General features: G+C 48.7%; 6 protein-coding genes and 1 long non-coding RNA gene across 8 annotated transcripts; 2 read left to right on the top strand and 5 right to left on the bottom strand.

Moving 5' to 3' along the window:
* Window positions 1-14: 14 nt before the first annotated feature.
* LOC4578110 (uncharacterized) lies at window positions 15-2,051 on the top strand. The gene is made up of 7 exons (XR_009766266.1): window positions 15-141; window positions 351-411; window positions 650-710; window positions 905-969; window positions 1,238-1,295; window positions 1,518-1,609; window positions 1,877-2,051. It is a non-coding gene; the product is annotated as an uncharacterized LOC4578110 (long non-coding RNA).
* A 135-nt stretch (window positions 2,052-2,186) lies between these two features.
* On the bottom strand, window positions 2,187-3,983 carry LOC1269237 (stomatin-like protein 2, mitochondrial). The gene is made up of 3 exons (XM_307851.5): window positions 3,747-3,983; window positions 3,559-3,663; window positions 2,187-3,486 (listed from the first exon to the last, which is right to left on the bottom strand). The coding sequence occupies exons 1-3, from the start codon at window positions 3,819-3,821 to the stop codon at window positions 2,491-2,493; spliced, it is 1,176 nt and encodes a 391-aa protein (XP_307851.5). The 5' UTR covers window positions 3,822-3,983; the 3' UTR covers window positions 2,187-2,490.
* A 12-nt stretch (window positions 3,984-3,995) lies between these two features.
* LOC1269222 (pre-rRNA-processing protein TSR1 homolog) lies at window positions 3,996-7,117 on the top strand. The gene is made up of 4 exons (XM_307850.5): window positions 3,996-4,469; window positions 4,544-4,814; window positions 4,881-5,635; window positions 5,703-7,117. The coding sequence occupies exons 1-4, from the start codon at window positions 4,364-4,366 to the stop codon at window positions 7,052-7,054; spliced, it is 2,484 nt and encodes an 827-aa protein (XP_307850.5). The 5' UTR covers window positions 3,996-4,363; the 3' UTR covers window positions 7,055-7,117.
* Window positions 7,118-7,195: 78 nt separating this feature from the next.
* Window positions 7,196-8,687, bottom strand: LOC4578112 (probable serine hydrolase). Of its 2 annotated transcripts, XM_061659124.1 has the most exons (3): window positions 8,664-8,687; window positions 8,299-8,366; window positions 7,196-8,226 (listed from the first exon to the last, which is right to left on the bottom strand). In XM_061659124.1, exons 2-3 carry the CDS (start codon window positions 8,347-8,349, stop codon window positions 7,303-7,305), a joined length of 975 nt encoding a protein of 324 aa, XP_061515108.1. In that variant the 5' UTR covers window positions 8,350-8,366; window positions 8,664-8,687; the 3' UTR covers window positions 7,196-7,302. The 2 variants fall into 2 exon arrangements, with proteins under 2 accessions (XP_061515108.1, XP_061515107.1); XM_061659123.1 differs by lacking the exon at window positions 8,664-8,687 and having other exon boundaries at window positions 8,299-8,655.
* A 1,101-nt stretch (window positions 8,688-9,788) lies between these two features.
* Window positions 9,789-11,053, bottom strand: LOC5668162 (probable serine hydrolase). Its single transcript, XM_001687770.3, has 2 exons — window positions 10,915-11,053; window positions 9,789-10,822 (listed from the first exon to the last, which is right to left on the bottom strand). The coding sequence occupies exons 1-2, from the start codon at window positions 10,966-10,968 to the stop codon at window positions 9,902-9,904; spliced, it is 975 nt and encodes a 324-aa protein (XP_001687822.2). The 5' UTR covers window positions 10,969-11,053; the 3' UTR covers window positions 9,789-9,901.
* A 299-nt stretch (window positions 11,054-11,352) lies between these two features.
* LOC1269223 (probable serine hydrolase) lies at window positions 11,353-12,837 on the bottom strand. Its single transcript, XM_307847.6, has 2 exons — window positions 12,464-12,837; window positions 11,353-12,381 (listed from the first exon to the last, which is right to left on the bottom strand). Exons 1-2 carry the CDS (start codon window positions 12,602-12,604, stop codon window positions 11,461-11,463), a joined length of 1,062 nt encoding a protein of 353 aa, XP_307847.5. The 5' UTR covers window positions 12,605-12,837; the 3' UTR covers window positions 11,353-11,460.
* Window positions 12,838-13,280: 443 nt separating this feature from the next.
* On the bottom strand, window positions 13,281-14,850 carry LOC1269236 (probable serine hydrolase). The gene is made up of 2 exons (XM_307846.4): window positions 14,376-14,850; window positions 13,281-14,284 (listed from the first exon to the last, which is right to left on the bottom strand). The coding sequence occupies exons 1-2, from the start codon at window positions 14,529-14,531 to the stop codon at window positions 13,379-13,381; spliced, it is 1,062 nt and encodes a 353-aa protein (XP_307846.3). The 5' UTR covers window positions 14,532-14,850; the 3' UTR covers window positions 13,281-13,378.
* Between the last annotated feature and the right edge of the window lie 1,178 nt (window positions 14,851-16,028).

Here is a 16,028-nt window from a genome sequence, read left to right as displayed (position 1 = left end):
AATGGTAAGTTACTTACAACATTATAGTTCAATCCTACAAAATATGTATGTTACATCGTGTATTTCTGTTTCCTTTAACAGGGGAATATCGTTACGAGCACCATGGAATCTGGAACTCTTCGACGTTTGATAAACAAAATGGTAAGTTGTTGCTCTTACAGTCCGATTAAATGCTTAGGGATCGCAAAGAAAAAGGATTTTAAAATGATGATATAAACTAGAATGATTCTCTATGATCGTAAACTATCTCAAGCTCAACAGGACTGAAAATATTCAAAATTAGTCAACATAGTCCTGACTTGCTCGTGTGTGTACAATGTTATAATTTGTATTCTTTCTTTCAATTTCAGACCCAACACAGCAACGCAGAAAATAGACAAATTGATTAACAACACCAAAACAATCTAAAAGGTAAGCAAAGTTATCAATTATTGGATTACTATAATACTAAGTTGAATGCTTTAACTTAGTGACTAAGGGACCGCAAAGAAGAAGGATTTTTAAAATGATGATATAAACTAGAATGATTCCATGATCGTAAACTATCTCAAGCTCAACAGGACTGAAAGTATAAAAAATTAGCGAAAATAGTCCTGACTTGCTCGTGTGTGTACAATGTTATAATTTGTATTCTTTCTTTCATTTTCAGACCCAACACAGCAAACGGATGGATTGGCGATTGAACAGTAGAACGAAAACAATTGTAAAAGGTAAGCAAAGCTATCAATTACTATTTTTCTAATAATTTGCATTTTGCATTTTATGTGATGAAAAACCTAAACCATGATACCAGTGATTGTTATACTCAAGTTCAACAGGCCTGAGAGACATTTTAAATGTAAAAAATCCCTTCTTCGGTTTTAGATGTATTATTAACTTCCCCTTATCTTGTTTCTATTTTAAGATCTAAATACAATCCAAGGATACAACAATCGGACGAACCTATTAATGGAATTTGATTCGTACTAGGTAAGCATCGTATTTTTAATACTTATTTTTCCCCGATATAGCCATGTTTTGAGGTGTGAAACTGGCTTAAAAGGTCAGTTTCAATTTGAATATGTATCTTCGAGCTCTATTGCATGTGATGTTGTAATATCACGGACCTGTACGCATTACAACAGTGAACGATACGTGATTACTGATCAAACTCTTGAACATATTTATATTATTTGTGAACGAACAAACGAGACGATTTTGCATTGATATTAACTAATCCTATCTTCTTTGATTGCAGGTTATGTTGCTGATTCCATCTCCTCTAATCCGCTGTATTCGGCATTAATTCCAAAAAGGTAAGTTCAGCAAGGCGTTTGCTCTTTGCGAGTTTGCATGTGATGTTGTAATATCACGGACCTGTACGCATCACAACAGTGAACGATACGTGATTACTGATCAAACTTAGTTTTAAAAAAAAATCGATTCTTTCTCGAGCTCGAAGCTCCAAGTAGAGCAGACTAATAGTGTGAAAGATATTGTATTTATATTTACGTTTGTTCTCTTTGTCCTAATTTCAGAATCTTGTGCAATAGTCCAACATATATTGCACACTGTTATGAAATCCATTCATCATGCTATGAATCATCGAGAATCATCTTTTGTTCATGAGGTAAGTTAAAGACGGAGCGCCTGTACAATTAACATCTAAAGAGCACCAGCACCAGATTTAGATTGCACTTTCTCTTTTTTAAATGATGATCTAATATCACGGACCTGTACGCATTACCTCAGTGATCGATACGTGATAGCTGAATATAATTTAACAAGCCTTATTTCTTGCTAAATCTGGTGTTGGAATGTCTGCTTACTTAGAGCAAGCTGTTCTTTACAGTCTGCCGTTGGGAGACAATCAATCTAATCCTGTTTTCTTCTTTAGTTTCAGGTTTTAGCTGCCTTCAACATGGTCTTTCCGGGGAAATCTCTCTTGCGGGTGGGTATAGCGCAATATTGCGAGGAAAGGTATTTCACCATATATCACAATTTTTAGAGCATAAGTGGGTACCGTTGGGGATTTTGTTTTTTTTTTTTCAATAAAGTTTTCATACAACAAACTAAGCTTGTATTCGTTATTGCGTATATGTGCGTTTAAGTTGAGAAAAGAAAATACTGTTAGTAGATTGTTCTCCTGATCTGTTAGTTCTCCATCATTTGAACACTTTTAGTTGGATTTCATTTATTTTAAACGCTTTTTGTTGTCGACTTTTTTTTTATTTACAGTAACAATAATCCTGTGCTTTAGCTCTAGCTCTTCCTGACCGATACTAAACTGCTACACTCACACCCAAAAAAAGTATTCCTCCGTTCGTCAGGGATTCTCGTCAGATTCCTTCGTTTTTACCCTAATTTCCTTCACTAAGTAAGCAAATGTGCCATCATCATCATCATCATCATCATCATCGCGCCAAGGGAAAGGGGGGAAGAGTGTGCCCTCGTTCATTTAATGCATACGTTTTCCAGTTTCGGTTTTGTGTGTGTAAACCCAACATGCTTTTATTTCGAAGAAGAACCACCCCCCATACTGCTGTCCCCGTGGTGATGGCTATCGAGCGGTGGCAGCGTCGCGTCCAGCTTCGAACTAGTTTCACTCAGCGTCCCCAGCAGGTTCTGCGTGTTGTCGTCACCGCCCGCCTGATGAACGCCGGCAGCTGCCCTCGAGCTGGCTGAGAGATTGCTGTAGATCTGCATTGCTTGTGCCACCATCGACGTCACGTCGGACGCGGTCGACGGTACGATGAGCGTGTTGTTGTGTTTGGCCAGCTTCTCGAACGCGACCACGTACTTTTCCGCCACGCTCAGCGATGCCGCACTGCGGCCATGCTCGTTCGCCAGCGATTCGGCCACGATTTTCAGACTTTTCGCACGCGCATCGGCAAGCGCCATGATGGCGGCCGCCTCACCATTCGCCCGGTTGATCTCCTCCTGCTTCTGCGCCTCGGAGGCAAGGATGCGCGACTGTCGCTTACCCTCGGCCACGTTAATGTCGGCCGCCCGGACACCCTCCGACTCGAGGATCGCGGCCCGCTTGCGCCGCTCCGCCTCCACCTGCATCTGCATCGCTTCGTGCACCCGGCTCGGCAGCTTGATGTCGCGGATTTCGTACCGCAGGCAGGAGATGCCCCACGCTTCGCTCGCCTTGTTGATCGACTCCACGATGCTGATGTTGAGCGACTCGCGCTCCCGGAACACCTTGTCCAGTGACATCTTGCCCAGCTCGGAGCGCATCGTCGTTTGGGCGAGCTGGGTGATGGCAAACTCCGGGTCCTCCACACCGTACGACGCGAGGTACGGGTCGAGAATGCGCAGGTACAGCACACCGTCGATGCTGAGCGTTACGTTGTCGGACGTGATGGCGGACTGTTTCGGCACGTCTATTGCGATTTCCTTCAGACTCTGCACGTACTTCACCCGGTCCACCACGGGCAGCAGGACGTTCAGGCCGGGCTCGAGGATGCGGTGAAATTTGCCCATCCGTTCCACGATCCATGCCTAAAAGCAAACACAGCGGAGACACATTTAAGGAGAAAGTTTTCCAAGGGCGGAGGGCAGCTTTCCGTTTACCTCTTGCTGGGGCACAAACATTATCACCGTGTTGATCGGTGTCGATCGGTGGCGGACCTGTGTTGATTGCAGTGCCGCCAAGCTGGGTGGCGATTGCAACAGACCCTACGGAGACAGGACAGAGAGCGAGAGAGAATTGTGTATCATTACATCAGAATGCACGCTGGAACCACCGTCGGTGTACTTACACCATTGCTGTTGAGGGTCGCTGCCGCGATACCACGCAGCGGTAGCCGGCTGATGAACGCACTGGAACGTATCATATTATGTACCTTTGATCGGGACCGTGTGCTTTCGGATGTTTTCTCCGGCTTACGGAATCGCTGCACTCTGGGGGATTCGTGGTTTTCTTCAATTTTTGATTATCAATCGTCGGCAATAATACATTTGACAGCTGAGCCCCCGTCAGCCGTGCTGTCAAGTTGACGTTGCAGGGCGGTTGCACGCGCGTGCACTTGAAGGGTTAATTTGAAATGGATTGAAAAAAGAGACCGAGAAATGGGAATAAAACTGTCCTAAATCGTGGTAGACAGAATTTCAGGAAATTTCCTGTAATTAATTCCGTACTTTCAGCGTGTAAAACTTTTTATAAAATCATTAATTCCAATTTAAAAATGACACCGTGCCGTTTCTGTTGACAGATGCACCACCGTACGAAAAACATCACAACAAACACTTCTAACCTCACATTCTTCTTGTTGATTTTCGCTCCAGTCGAAAACATGTGCGCCCGCGAGTAGTGCCGGAATTTTCCGTTTATTCAGTGGAAAAGTGTTACATTTCCTGCAAAAGGCAGTCGAAAACGATGGCTATCGAAACGATTCACCGCCCGGGTGCGCTAAAGCAAACCAACAAAACGCACAAACACGGCAAACATGCGTCGAAGCGTGAGTTGGAACGCGTGGCGAAAGGTAAGAGTTCGTCTGGTTCGTTTCTCCTTTTGGAATCTCCACTTATAATGGGTGTTTTTTTATCCTCGGAACAGGTAAGGTGAACCTGAAAACACTGACCCGCCGGCCGAATCGGCAGCAGTCGCGCGATGAGCGACGCCAGCAGGCCAACCAGCTGCGCAAAAACAAACGCCAGGAGGCGATCGCACTGAAGCGGGCCATCGGTGGCGCACTGACGGCACCGTTCCTGACCTGCGTGCTGCCCCTGAACGATATGATCGACCCGAACTCGGCCATGGCCATTCTGGAGGGTTGCGATCCGGAGGCGACTGTGATGAAGGTTTCGGACCGTGTTCGTTACATGAAGTAGGTTGTTTTGGGTATGTGAAGAGGGAAGGTTCTTTTTCACTAATTTCACTTTGTCACTTTCAGTGTACCACGCTTCCGGCAGCGGTTTTCATTTGTCATCCCCGAGACGGGACACGGCCGGGAGCTGAACGTGCTCGATGCGCTTAAAGTGTGTGATTCCGTCATTCTGCTGCTGACCGCCGTTGCTGGCGAGACGGACGAAGTGATCGATAAGGCCGGTGCGAAGGTGCTGAATATGGCCCTAACCCAGGGCCTTCCCACACCGATGGTGTGTCTGATGGACATGGAATCGATTAACCCGAAGAAGCGCTCCCAGGTGAAAACCAACATCCAAAAGGCCGTTTCGACCGTACTGCCCGACGAGAAGGTGATGCAGCTCGATAAGCTAACCGACGCGCTGAACCTTTTGCGCCGCATTGGTGGCCAAAAGCGCAAGGTGACGCACAATCGCTGCAATCGGCCGCACATGCTGGGCGAGCGGGTCGAGTACGTACCGAGTGCGCCCGAACCGGGGCAGTCGGAGCGACCAACGGGAACGCTAAAGGTGACGGGATTTGTACGAGGCGTACCACTGTCCGTCAACCAGCTCGTCCACATACCGGGGCTGGGAGAGTTTCAGCTCGAATCGGTTGCCTTCCCGACCGATCCGTACCGGATGCGTAAGCTGGAGGATGTAGAAATGTCGAGTGAGGAGCAAAAGCCCCCGCTGGTGGCGGATCCGGACCAGCAGACCAGTTTGCAGCGCGAGAACGTACCGGACGCGATGGATGCGGAGCAAACGTGGCCGACGGAAGATGAAATTGCAGCTTCCCGTGCAGGTAAGGGATTTTACTTTCCCATTGCAAGTGTTTGTTAACAATATTAAACAAAATTTCTTTCTTTTAGAGAATCAAAAGAAGCTCATCAAGCGTGTCCCGAAGGGTATGAGCGACTATCAAGCCTCCTGGATACCGGACATCGAGGAGCAGGATGAAGATGAGGACGACGACGACGATGATGATGATGATGACGATGAGCAGTACATGTCCTGCGAGTCGGACACGGAAAGCAAGGTAGGCGGCAAGGACGGCGAAACCGACGACGATGGTCAGCAGTTCGACGAGATCAGCGTGTCGGAAGAGATCAGCGCCGACCGGTACGACAAGGAGATGGATCTGGAGGAGGAGCGCAGCACGCTGGCCAAAATCCAGGCGGCAAAGGTGGACGAAATATTCCCCGACGAGATCGACACACCGGCGGACAGGCCGGCCCGGGAGCGGTTCATCAAGTACCGTGGGCTGGAATCGTTCCGCACCTCGCCGTGGGATGTGAAGGAGAATCTGCCGTTCGATTACGCCCGCATTTATCAGTTCCAAAACTTTGACCACACCAAGCGGCGCATTCTCCGCGAGGCACAGCAGAAGGAGGGCGACGATGTGGTAATGCCGGGCTGGTACGCCCGCCTGCACGTGAAGAATGTGCCGCAGGATCTGTGGACTGCTTTCACATCGGCCGGCAACGGCGAGCGACTGATCGTGTACGGGATGCTACCGCACGAGCAGCAAATGTCCGTCATGAACGTGTGCTTGAAGCGAACGCAAAACTCAACGATTCCGATCCAATCGAAGGAACGGCTGATCGTACAGTGCGGCTACCGGCGGTTCATCGTGAACCCGATCTACAGCCAGCACACGAACGGGGACAAACACAAGTACGAGCGGTTCTTCCGCCCGGGGATGGCGGTGGTGGCGACGTTCTTCGCGCCGATTCAGTTCCCGCCGGCACCGATCCTTTGCTTCCGCGAGAATCCCGACACCTCACTGTCGATGGTAGCGTCCGGCAGCCTGTTGGCTTGCAATCCCGACCGGGTGGTGCTGAAGCGCGTCGTGCTGAGTGGCCATCCGTACAAGATTAACCGCAAATCGGCCACGATACGGTACATGTTCTTCAATCCGGACGATGTTGCGTACTTTAAGCCGTGCAAGCTGCGCACGAAGTTGGGGCGCGTTGGGCATATTAGGGAATCGCTCGGTACGCACGGACACATGAAGTGTGTGTTTGATGCGCAGCTGAAATCGCACGACACGGTACTGCTGTATCTGTACAAGCGTGTGTTTCCCAAGTGGACGTACGAGGATTGTGTCGTATCGTGCCGTGACGGTGAAGGTGAGGCAGGTGAATCGAGCGCCTCGAGCGTGGTGCCGAAAGGCGAACGTTCCGTAACGTTCAACGCCAAGGTGGAGATGATGCAGGAGTGAAGAGTCGGAGGCGGGGTTATTGTGTCGCTATTGAAAAAAATACAATTATATTGCATTTCATCACTCGAAGCAAACAACATCACTTGACGAACGATCGTTACATTCGAAAAAAAAAAAGACAGAAGCCAAGGACAGGGTGCGTAGTAGTAAAAATTGGTTTTAAAATGTATTTTAAGGTCACTAAAACACTTTCACCCCTAGCCCCATATAAAACGATAAACTAATCGAATCACCACACACCAAACTCCTCACAGTTTGCACACTAAATACCTTTCCCTGTTCCAGTGCTTCAGCAAAAACTCGGCCACCCGCGGCGCCACCCGCTCCGGATGGGACAGATGCACATGATGCTTACCCTCCACCAGCGCCTGCTCGAACTGCCCATTGTGCGTCACCAGCGCGTCGATCGTTTCCTGATGATACCGTGCATCCTCAAACAGTGGCGTCTCCGTCGTCTTCAGGTACAGAAACGGTACCTTAATTCTTCGCGCCATCTCCAAATTCACATCGTGCGACCACACCAGCCCATGGTTGTGCCGAATGCGCCGATCCGTTAGCCGGCGATAACCCCCCGTCTGCTGGCCGGACGGTTCCAGTGCACGGTACAGCAGAAAGTGGCACGCTTCGCGACTGATCGACTCATGAAACCCGGCATGCATATGCTCCACGTACTGGTCGTACTGGAACTGCTTCTCTTCGGCACTGCGCCCCGCTTCGGCTGCACCCAAGTCGAGCGTTTTGGGCAGCGAATCGGCCAGCAGAAACAGAACCATATCCGGATCGAGTATAAACGGTTTGAGCAGATCGAACGAAACGAGCAGATCGACCCGATCGGGAAATACGCCCGCAAACACGTAACTCATCACGGCACCGATCGAGTGGCTCATGAGCGAAATGCGCCCCCAGCCGTAGTGTTGCATCAGATGGAGCAGCAGGCGCAGTGTGTCCAGTGCGTTGTAGGCGACCCCGGCCGGAAGGTGTGCGGAACGACCATGTCCAGGGATATCGATCGCCAGGAAGCTGATGTGCTTTGGTAGCAGCGGAATTAGGCGATCGAACGAACCGGCATTATCCATCCAGCCGTGCAGGCACACGATCGGGCGAAGATCACGCGGTCCCCACCACTTGCCGACCAGCGCACCGAACGGTAGGTCAATGCGTTCCTCTTGCACCTTTGCGGAAAAGGGGAACACTTTTGTAATGATTTCTGTGTGTCCCATTTTAGGGTGTTCCTCCTTACTTACTCCGTGCAGCTGATCGTTCTGCTGTACCATGCGTCGCTTCGCCTCGGCCATGATGAGTGACACTAACCCTGGAAAAGCAGAGGCACAAACACACTCTACACAGATACGGAAGAGCTCAAACTCAAAGAGGTCTAGCGCGGTTGACCGAGCAGCGGGTACGTGTAACGGAAAAGTTTTGGGACTCCAACGAATCTTCGGAAGTCTCCCCACCTTTGCTCCACGTGTTCGTGGTGGTGGTGGTGGAAAAAACCGATCGTTCGCGTAGCTCACTCTTTGTGATTATGTGAGTTGGCAGTGGTTGGGGATTAAGTTACACGCGCGTGTTAGATAAACCTTCCATCCTCCCCCCCCCCACTCTGTTTTACCTTAAACCTGTCACGAAGATCTTACACCTGTTCTCACTTTCCTCTGAATCGTTATCCGGTTGCTATGGATCGCAATCCATGAGAATGGATCGCAATCAACTACGTCTGAATCGTTTTCAGCTACGTTTGGATCGTTTTCAGCTACGTTTGGATCGCTCTCAGCTACCTTTGGATTTTACGTTAGCTCGCGCAAATTTTGTTGCGGCGCATAGTTTATTTCGTGACCACTCGGCGTACCTCACGATTCTCCTCATAACAAATGATTCAAAAAGCAACAATTTCATATTGTTCTATGTTTGAACCCAATTGAGAACTTGAATTCTGAAAACTCATTTTTAAGCAATGAATAACATTTGACAGATTTATCTCAGGACATCAAGAATAAATTCCCAACCAGACCGTCCCTACATATCAAAGAAGGAATATCCGGCTAAATCTCGAATGCATAAACAGAACTGAATGACCACGTAGGTCGTTACGCTAAAAAGAAGAAGATTGTACTGGTTAGTTTGGAAAACTTCGTCTAATAATCAAAAACGTATGAATGGTGATGTAAGCAGCTTCATACACGATAAGAAAAATACGATAAGATTTTACAATTGAATGCATTAATTGTTTAGTTCTTGGGGTGCAAATGTGTCCCGCGGTCACCAAATAAACTTTGCGCTGCAAGGAAATTTGCGCGAGCTACCGCAAAATCCAAAGGTAGCTGAGAGCGATCCAAACGTAGCTGAAAACGATCCAAACGTAGCTGAAAACGATTCAGACGAAGTTGATTGCGATCCATTCTCATGGATTGCGATCCATAGCAACCGGATAACGATTCAGAGGAAAGTGAGAATAGGTGTATTATTGGGGTGATTTTCGTTCCAACTTTCTTTGTGGAGAAACAACGACACTTTTGGGGTGGGGATTGATCACTTACATAAATTGGTTTGAAGCTCTACGGCGTCTGTTGCTTGCCTTAACGGGGAGGCTAGACCGACAGACTGACCTTGAGATTAATGCCTCGCCTGGTGCCTAAAACGTACGCAGAAGAGTGGTATGCAAATTTAAACGCCTAAAACTAGTTTCACGGCGAATAGAATTCTTTTGGGGGGTTTTTAGCAAAATGGCGGTAAATCATTTTTATAATAGAAATTGTTTATTTATCACAAAAATACATTCCCCAAAAACCGTAGATAACATTAGCTTCCCCCCCCCCCCAAAAAAAAACCAGTCCCCATCGAACACCCGCCCTAAAGCTTACTCGCCATCTCCTCATCCCTTTGCCAGTAGCGATTCAGAAAGTCCGCCACCACCGGCGCCACCCGCTCCGGATGGGACAGATGCACATGGTGCGTGCCCTCCACATACCGCAGCTCAAACCGCGCATTATTGCGCTCCAGTATCTCGATCACCTCGTCGTAGTACTGCTTCCGCTCCCAGTACGGTGATTCCGTCGCCTTCACAAACAGAAACGGCATCGTCAGGTTCTGCGCCAACCGTTTGTTAACTTCCTGCGACCACAAAAACCCCGTCCCATACTTTAACCGACTGTCCCGCGCAAAGTAGTACCGGTCGGGGAATTTGGCCGATTTGCGCAGATTGCGCTGCAGCAGAAACGGACAAGCTTCGCGGGTGATTGAGTTAACCGCACCCTCGTACAACCGATCGACCGTTTCGGCGTACGTGTAGGACGGTGGTTCCGTCCGTTCCTGATTGCGCAGATCCGCCCGCAGCAGTTCGGGCGTTAGTTCCGCCATCATCGATACGAGCCCTTCCGGGCGGAAGATTTGCGGCTTGAGCGCATCGAGCGAGATGAGCAGGTCGACGCGGGTCGGGAAGATGGCCGCGTACGCGTAGTGCAGCACCGAACCCATCGAGTGGCTCAGGAGCGATATTTTGCGCCAGCCGTACTCCTGCATCACAAAGTTGAGCAGATAGAACACGTTCATCGGCTGGTAGGACATACCATCCGGGATGCGGGAAGAATACCCGTGGCCGGGTAGGTCCAGCGCCAGGAAGCTCATGTGGGACGGCAGCAGCGGGATCAGTGTGTCGAACGTGCCGGCATTGTCCTGCCAGCCGTGCAGGCACACGATCGGGCGGACGTTCCGGGGGCCCCACCACTTACCGGCCAGCTCACCGAACGGGACGGGGATGCGCACCTCCTGTACCTGTAGCATTTTAAGCAGGAAAGGTGAGAAGAAAACAGAAGCAGCTCGTGAAAAGGTGTTGTTTGGTGTTGCGCGCAAAGGGCAAGACTTACGCCGTGTTCACGATCATGCCGCTCGACGAGCGTTTCCAGCGATTGCGTGTCCATTTTTTTTCTCAAAATCCCAATTAGGCGAGCCAGAGTGGGTGTTCGTGTGGTCACAAATTACTGCTCAATTCGATACACGGAGTAAAACGCACTAACGCTCTCAAGCAGCGAGATTGCCGGAGCCGTTCGCCACCTTTATCAACATCTTATCGCGCAAAGATTTATGCGCACTCATGGCCGCAAGTTGCACTGTTATTACGCAGACGGGTGATGTTTAGCGCACGGAGAAGTTTGGCGTATGACGCGAACGGCTCATAGATGCGCGCCTCATGCGCTCACGCACACACTGACAATCAAAGGGGAAGATTGATTAAGCAGTTGAAAAGGGAAAGGTGCTCCCATTTTTTCTCTTTTTTGCGTTTAAAAACATGAACTAATTAGCTCTTGTATTTCACTTGCCTACAATTAAACCGCCATTAAACCCTGTACACCGTTATTTTACCCCCGTTTTCTTTAATACCCCGTTTTTTGTACCCTTTAGCCTCCCGCATTTTAAAGCTTGCTAACCACATCCATCTCCTTCTGCCAGTATCGTCGCAGGAAATCCACCACCACCGGTACGACATGTTCCGGCTCGGTCAAATGTACATGGTGCGATCCGGGCACGTACACCACCTCATACTTGGGGTTTGCTTTCTTCAAAATGTCCACCATTTGGTCGAAACCCTCCTTCGATCCGGGGTACGGTGAATCCGTCGCTTTCACCGTCAGAAACGGTGCCGTGATACGCTTCCCCAGCTCCGCATTAACATCGTCCGACCAGCCGGAAATGACGTTATACTTCATACGATTGTCCCGATCGAAGTAGTACTTGCCGGGAAATTTGCGCGATGGCTTTATGTTACGCTGCAGCAGGTAGGGACAGGTTTCGCGCGACACCGAAGCAGCCGTCCCTTCGTACAGCCGGTCCATCATCTCTTCGTACGTGTAGGATGGGGGTTCCGATTTTTCCTGATTCCTTAGATCGGCCTGTATAAACTTGAGCACCTGTTTGTGCATACGCTCCGGGAAGCGGTCGGGATAGAAGCTGAGCGGCTTGAGCGCATCGAGCCCGATCATTAGATCGACCTTGTCCGGGAACAGGGCGGCAAAGATGAACATGATGACGGCGCCCATGGAGTGTGCCATCAGGGACACCTTGGACCAGCCGTACTCGCGCATAATGCGTAGGATGAGCGGGATACAGTCGACCTGGAAGTAGGACATACCGTCCGGGATGCGGGAGGAATATCCATGGCCGGGTAGATCGATCGCGAGGAAGCTAACGTCGGGCGGCAGTAGGGGAATGAGCCGATCGAACGTACCGCTGTTATCGAGCCACCCGTGTAGGCACAGGATGGGGCGAACATTTTTCGGTCCAAACCACTTCCCAGCGATGCTGCCGTACGGGACGGGTATTTGCACTTCAGTTACCTTGGTGGAAGAGGAAAAGAAAGCAAAGGTAAGCGGTAAAGCTGTAATGGAATCTCCTCTAAAGGCCACGAAATTGTCTTACACCGTTCTGTTTATCTTGCAGCTCGATAAAGCGAATCAGCGGATGATGCTCCACGTTACTGATGGCTCGACGGCTCTCTTCATCGTCTTGCTGCGAGGCGGTAGGATTGGTTTGAACTGCTCGAGCCTGCTTGGATGCCATGATAACCGTGCGGGGGCTGCTGTGCCTTTTTTGCTCCGTGGCGGCAGGTTGGCGACGATGGTTTTCGCGTGTCTGCTACCACCGCGCGTTTGGATACGATTGATAATGGGGTGAAACCCGTGGAGCTCTACGATGCATGTGTTTGTGTGTGCGTGAAGAGAATTCAGTGCGTGTGCACTGAACTGTAAATGGTGCACGGAAACACATAAACCCTTGCCGGGCAGCTAGGTTAGGTGAGTATGTAGGTCAGTAGGGAACTGTAATTAGATCATTTTCCTATTAGATTTTCTGTTTAAATTAAGCGGTTTTAAAAGCTTTAGGAAAAAAAAAACACAATTTATTAATCATTTACTATTGACCAAGAATAACCTTCGATCAAGTTGAGTGAATTTTACACGGTTTTTTTTCTTAAAAAATAACTAGAAAAATATCGTCTGACGTCTTACACCAATCTTTACAAGCATCCAATTAGAATGTGCAATCGTTCTGATCTGATTAGTTTTAGTTGATAATCTAGTTAGAAATCTATCAGAAACCCATTTCAATGGTTCAAAACCACGTGCTTCGGAGCAATTTGATGTTGAAAAACGTCATTTTCAAACTTTTTGTGATTTATCCTCCATTAATCTTCCCATTTATTGGAATGATGAAACGTCTATCCAGGTTAAACATCCCGTCGAGGTAGTAAAGTTAATTCTTTCAATCCTTTATTTTTGTTACTCTCTAAATCAATAAATTAACCCCGCATTGCCCGCGTTCACCTCTCAACCCATTTCATCCTCTCTCCTCCTTCCAGTACTTGCCGAGAAACCGTCCCACAATCGGCACCACCTTTTCCGGCTCGGTCAGATGCAGATGATGCGTGCTGTCCACAAACTCCAGCTCAAACTGTGGATTGTTCCGCTTCACCAGCTCCACAAACTCATCAAAGTACTTGCGCTCCTCGTAGTACGGCGAGTGTTTCGCCTTGATGAACAGGTACGGCTGAACCACCCGCTTGGCCAGCTCCAAATTGATCGCCTGATCCCAGCCCATCCCCAGCCCGTACTTTAGCCGACTGTCCCGCGTAAAGTAGTACCGGTCGGGATGGAGCGTTGATTTGCGCGTGTTACGATACAGCAGAAAGGGAGCCGCCTCACGGGTGACCGATTTGTTCGTACCGAGATGCAGCCGTTCTATTAGCTCCTCGTACGGGTAAGCCGGTGGTTCGGACTTTTCCCGATTCCTTGCATCCGCCAGCAGTGACTGGGGCAGGCGTTTTTCCAACCGACCCGGGAATTTGGCCGCATCGGCAATGTGAGGTTTGAGCGCATCGATGCCAATGTAAAAATCGACCTTATCGGGGAAGGTTGAGGTGAACAGGAAGCTTATGATCGAACCCATCGAGTGGCCCATTAGCGAGAGCTTCTTCCAGCGGTACTCGCGCATCACGTGGAACAGGCTGAGCGTGTTGTCCAGTGTGTGGTACATCATGCCGTCCGGGATGCGGGAGGACAGCCCATGGCCGGGAAGGTCCAGCGCCAGGAAGCTCATGTGCTTCGGTAGCAGCGGGATCAGCCGATCGAACGTACCCGCATTATCCTGCCAGCCGTGAATGCACACGATCGGCCGTACGTCCCGTGGGCCCCACCACTTGCCGGCAATCTCCCCGTACGGCACCGGAATGCGCACCTCCTCCACCTGGAAGTGTGGGGAAAAAGAAGGAGAATGATTTATGACCGCTTCCACTGGACTTTGGTCGCTTCGCACGCGCTCGCTTGCGCCTACTTACGTCATGTTGCCGATCGTGCTCCTCCACCAGATCGTGCGCCTGATGGTGATGGCTGTATCGTACGGCCGTCCGCTGAACGATTCCTCTCGTTTCGTGGGAAAACAGTGACCCGAGCAAGGATTTCACCAACATCACACCGCTGCCCTTAACCACCATGGTGATGAAATGACCTTCTCCTTGCGGTACAGGGGTTTTGTGGCTGGCACACTTCCGCCGTGTGCTGTGCGTTGTCAACTGATGCTGCTGATATTAACGCACGATGAGCAGGCAATTTTATGCGATGGAACTACACCTTATCACGGCACACACTTCCGCATTGTCCAGTGGGTGTGTGTGTATATGAAAAAACACGCTGTGGGGACACCAAGCATTACGACACCAAGGGGCACATTGTTTCATTCATTTCATTTTGCTTCAGCTGGCAAAGGTAGAGAGCGGGACTTGACAGTGTGTACCGCGTACGCATGTGTGAGTGGCACGTTTTTAGCAACGGAGTCGGAATTTCAAGCTTACTTGAATGGGAGGAAGTTTCTATAGCAAGAGCATGCATGAGCGAGAGATTCAACACACCGCTAGGGACAGTTCAAGCCGGTTTGAAATGGAACACTGCTTCAAGGGTGCATTGCTATGCTGGTTGAAGGGTTGTAAACAAAGTAGGGTAGTGTTGGTGACATTCACCCGAACATATGATTAGAAGGGTGATGTTACATTCATCCCTTAAATGTTGGATTGTTTTTTTTATGATTAAATTTAGCAATATTTTTTATCGGATAAATTTTGTTGTAATTTTGCGTTATTTAAAAAAGAATAGTTTAATAATGGTTTGGATTTATCAATATTTTTTTTAAATTATTTAAATTAAATTCGAAATTTAAAAATTATGTCTTTATCTCTTGTTTTTAATTAAAAAAAGTCAGAATTGTATGAAATGATCACCACTTTCGTGGTTTTGTTCAAATTGAGATAAAGAACCAAGCAACTGATTGAATGTGTGAGAGAGAGAGAGAGAGAGAGAGAGAGAAAGAGAGAGAGAGAGAGAGAGAGAGAGAGAGAGAGAGAGAGAGAGAGAGAGAGAGAGAGAGAGCGATAGGAAATTGGCGGGTACGAGATCTGCACGACAATGCTTATCAGATGCACGTGCTTTCGGCACTGATTTCCCTGCTAAATGTTGCGTCGTTGGTACGATACTTAAGCCTCTTAAATAGCAATATGAACAAAGAGGCTTATCAATCCCTTAAGCATTTAAGTATAATGATTAAAATATTATTTTAAAAGTACTTTTCAACTCTTTCATGCCCCATAGATTTTCTATTGTGATAGCAGTACCGTACAATCATCAATCGATCGATGTCTCTCTGTGGGTAACCAGGGCCGTAGTAATCGAATCACGCGCATCTTGCCACTTGAAAATCGTATCTCATTTAAATAGCCAATCGTTTCAACAGCGCAACTTAGCGCAACTTTAGATAGGATAGTGTTGTTGTATGCGACAAGATGGGGTTGCCCGGCCCTTGGGGACAAAGTAATGAGTGCCCCTCGGGAAGGTTCAGAGCAATACGGGTGACAGGGAAGAGAGAATTCGGCACTCTCCTCTACGGACCATGACAGGGGGCTGTAAAGGGTATTACATTGTAGTATAGTAGAGTATAAAAC

The sequence above is a fragment of the Anopheles gambiae genome, chromosome 3 (assembly GCF_943734735.2).
Source record: "Anopheles gambiae chromosome 3, idAnoGambNW_F1_1, whole genome shotgun sequence".
NCBI lineage: Eukaryota > Metazoa > Arthropoda > Insecta > Diptera > Culicidae > Anopheles > Anopheles gambiae.
Note: the sequence above shows the minus strand (reverse complement) of the source record. Positions and strands in the feature narration are given on the sequence as shown.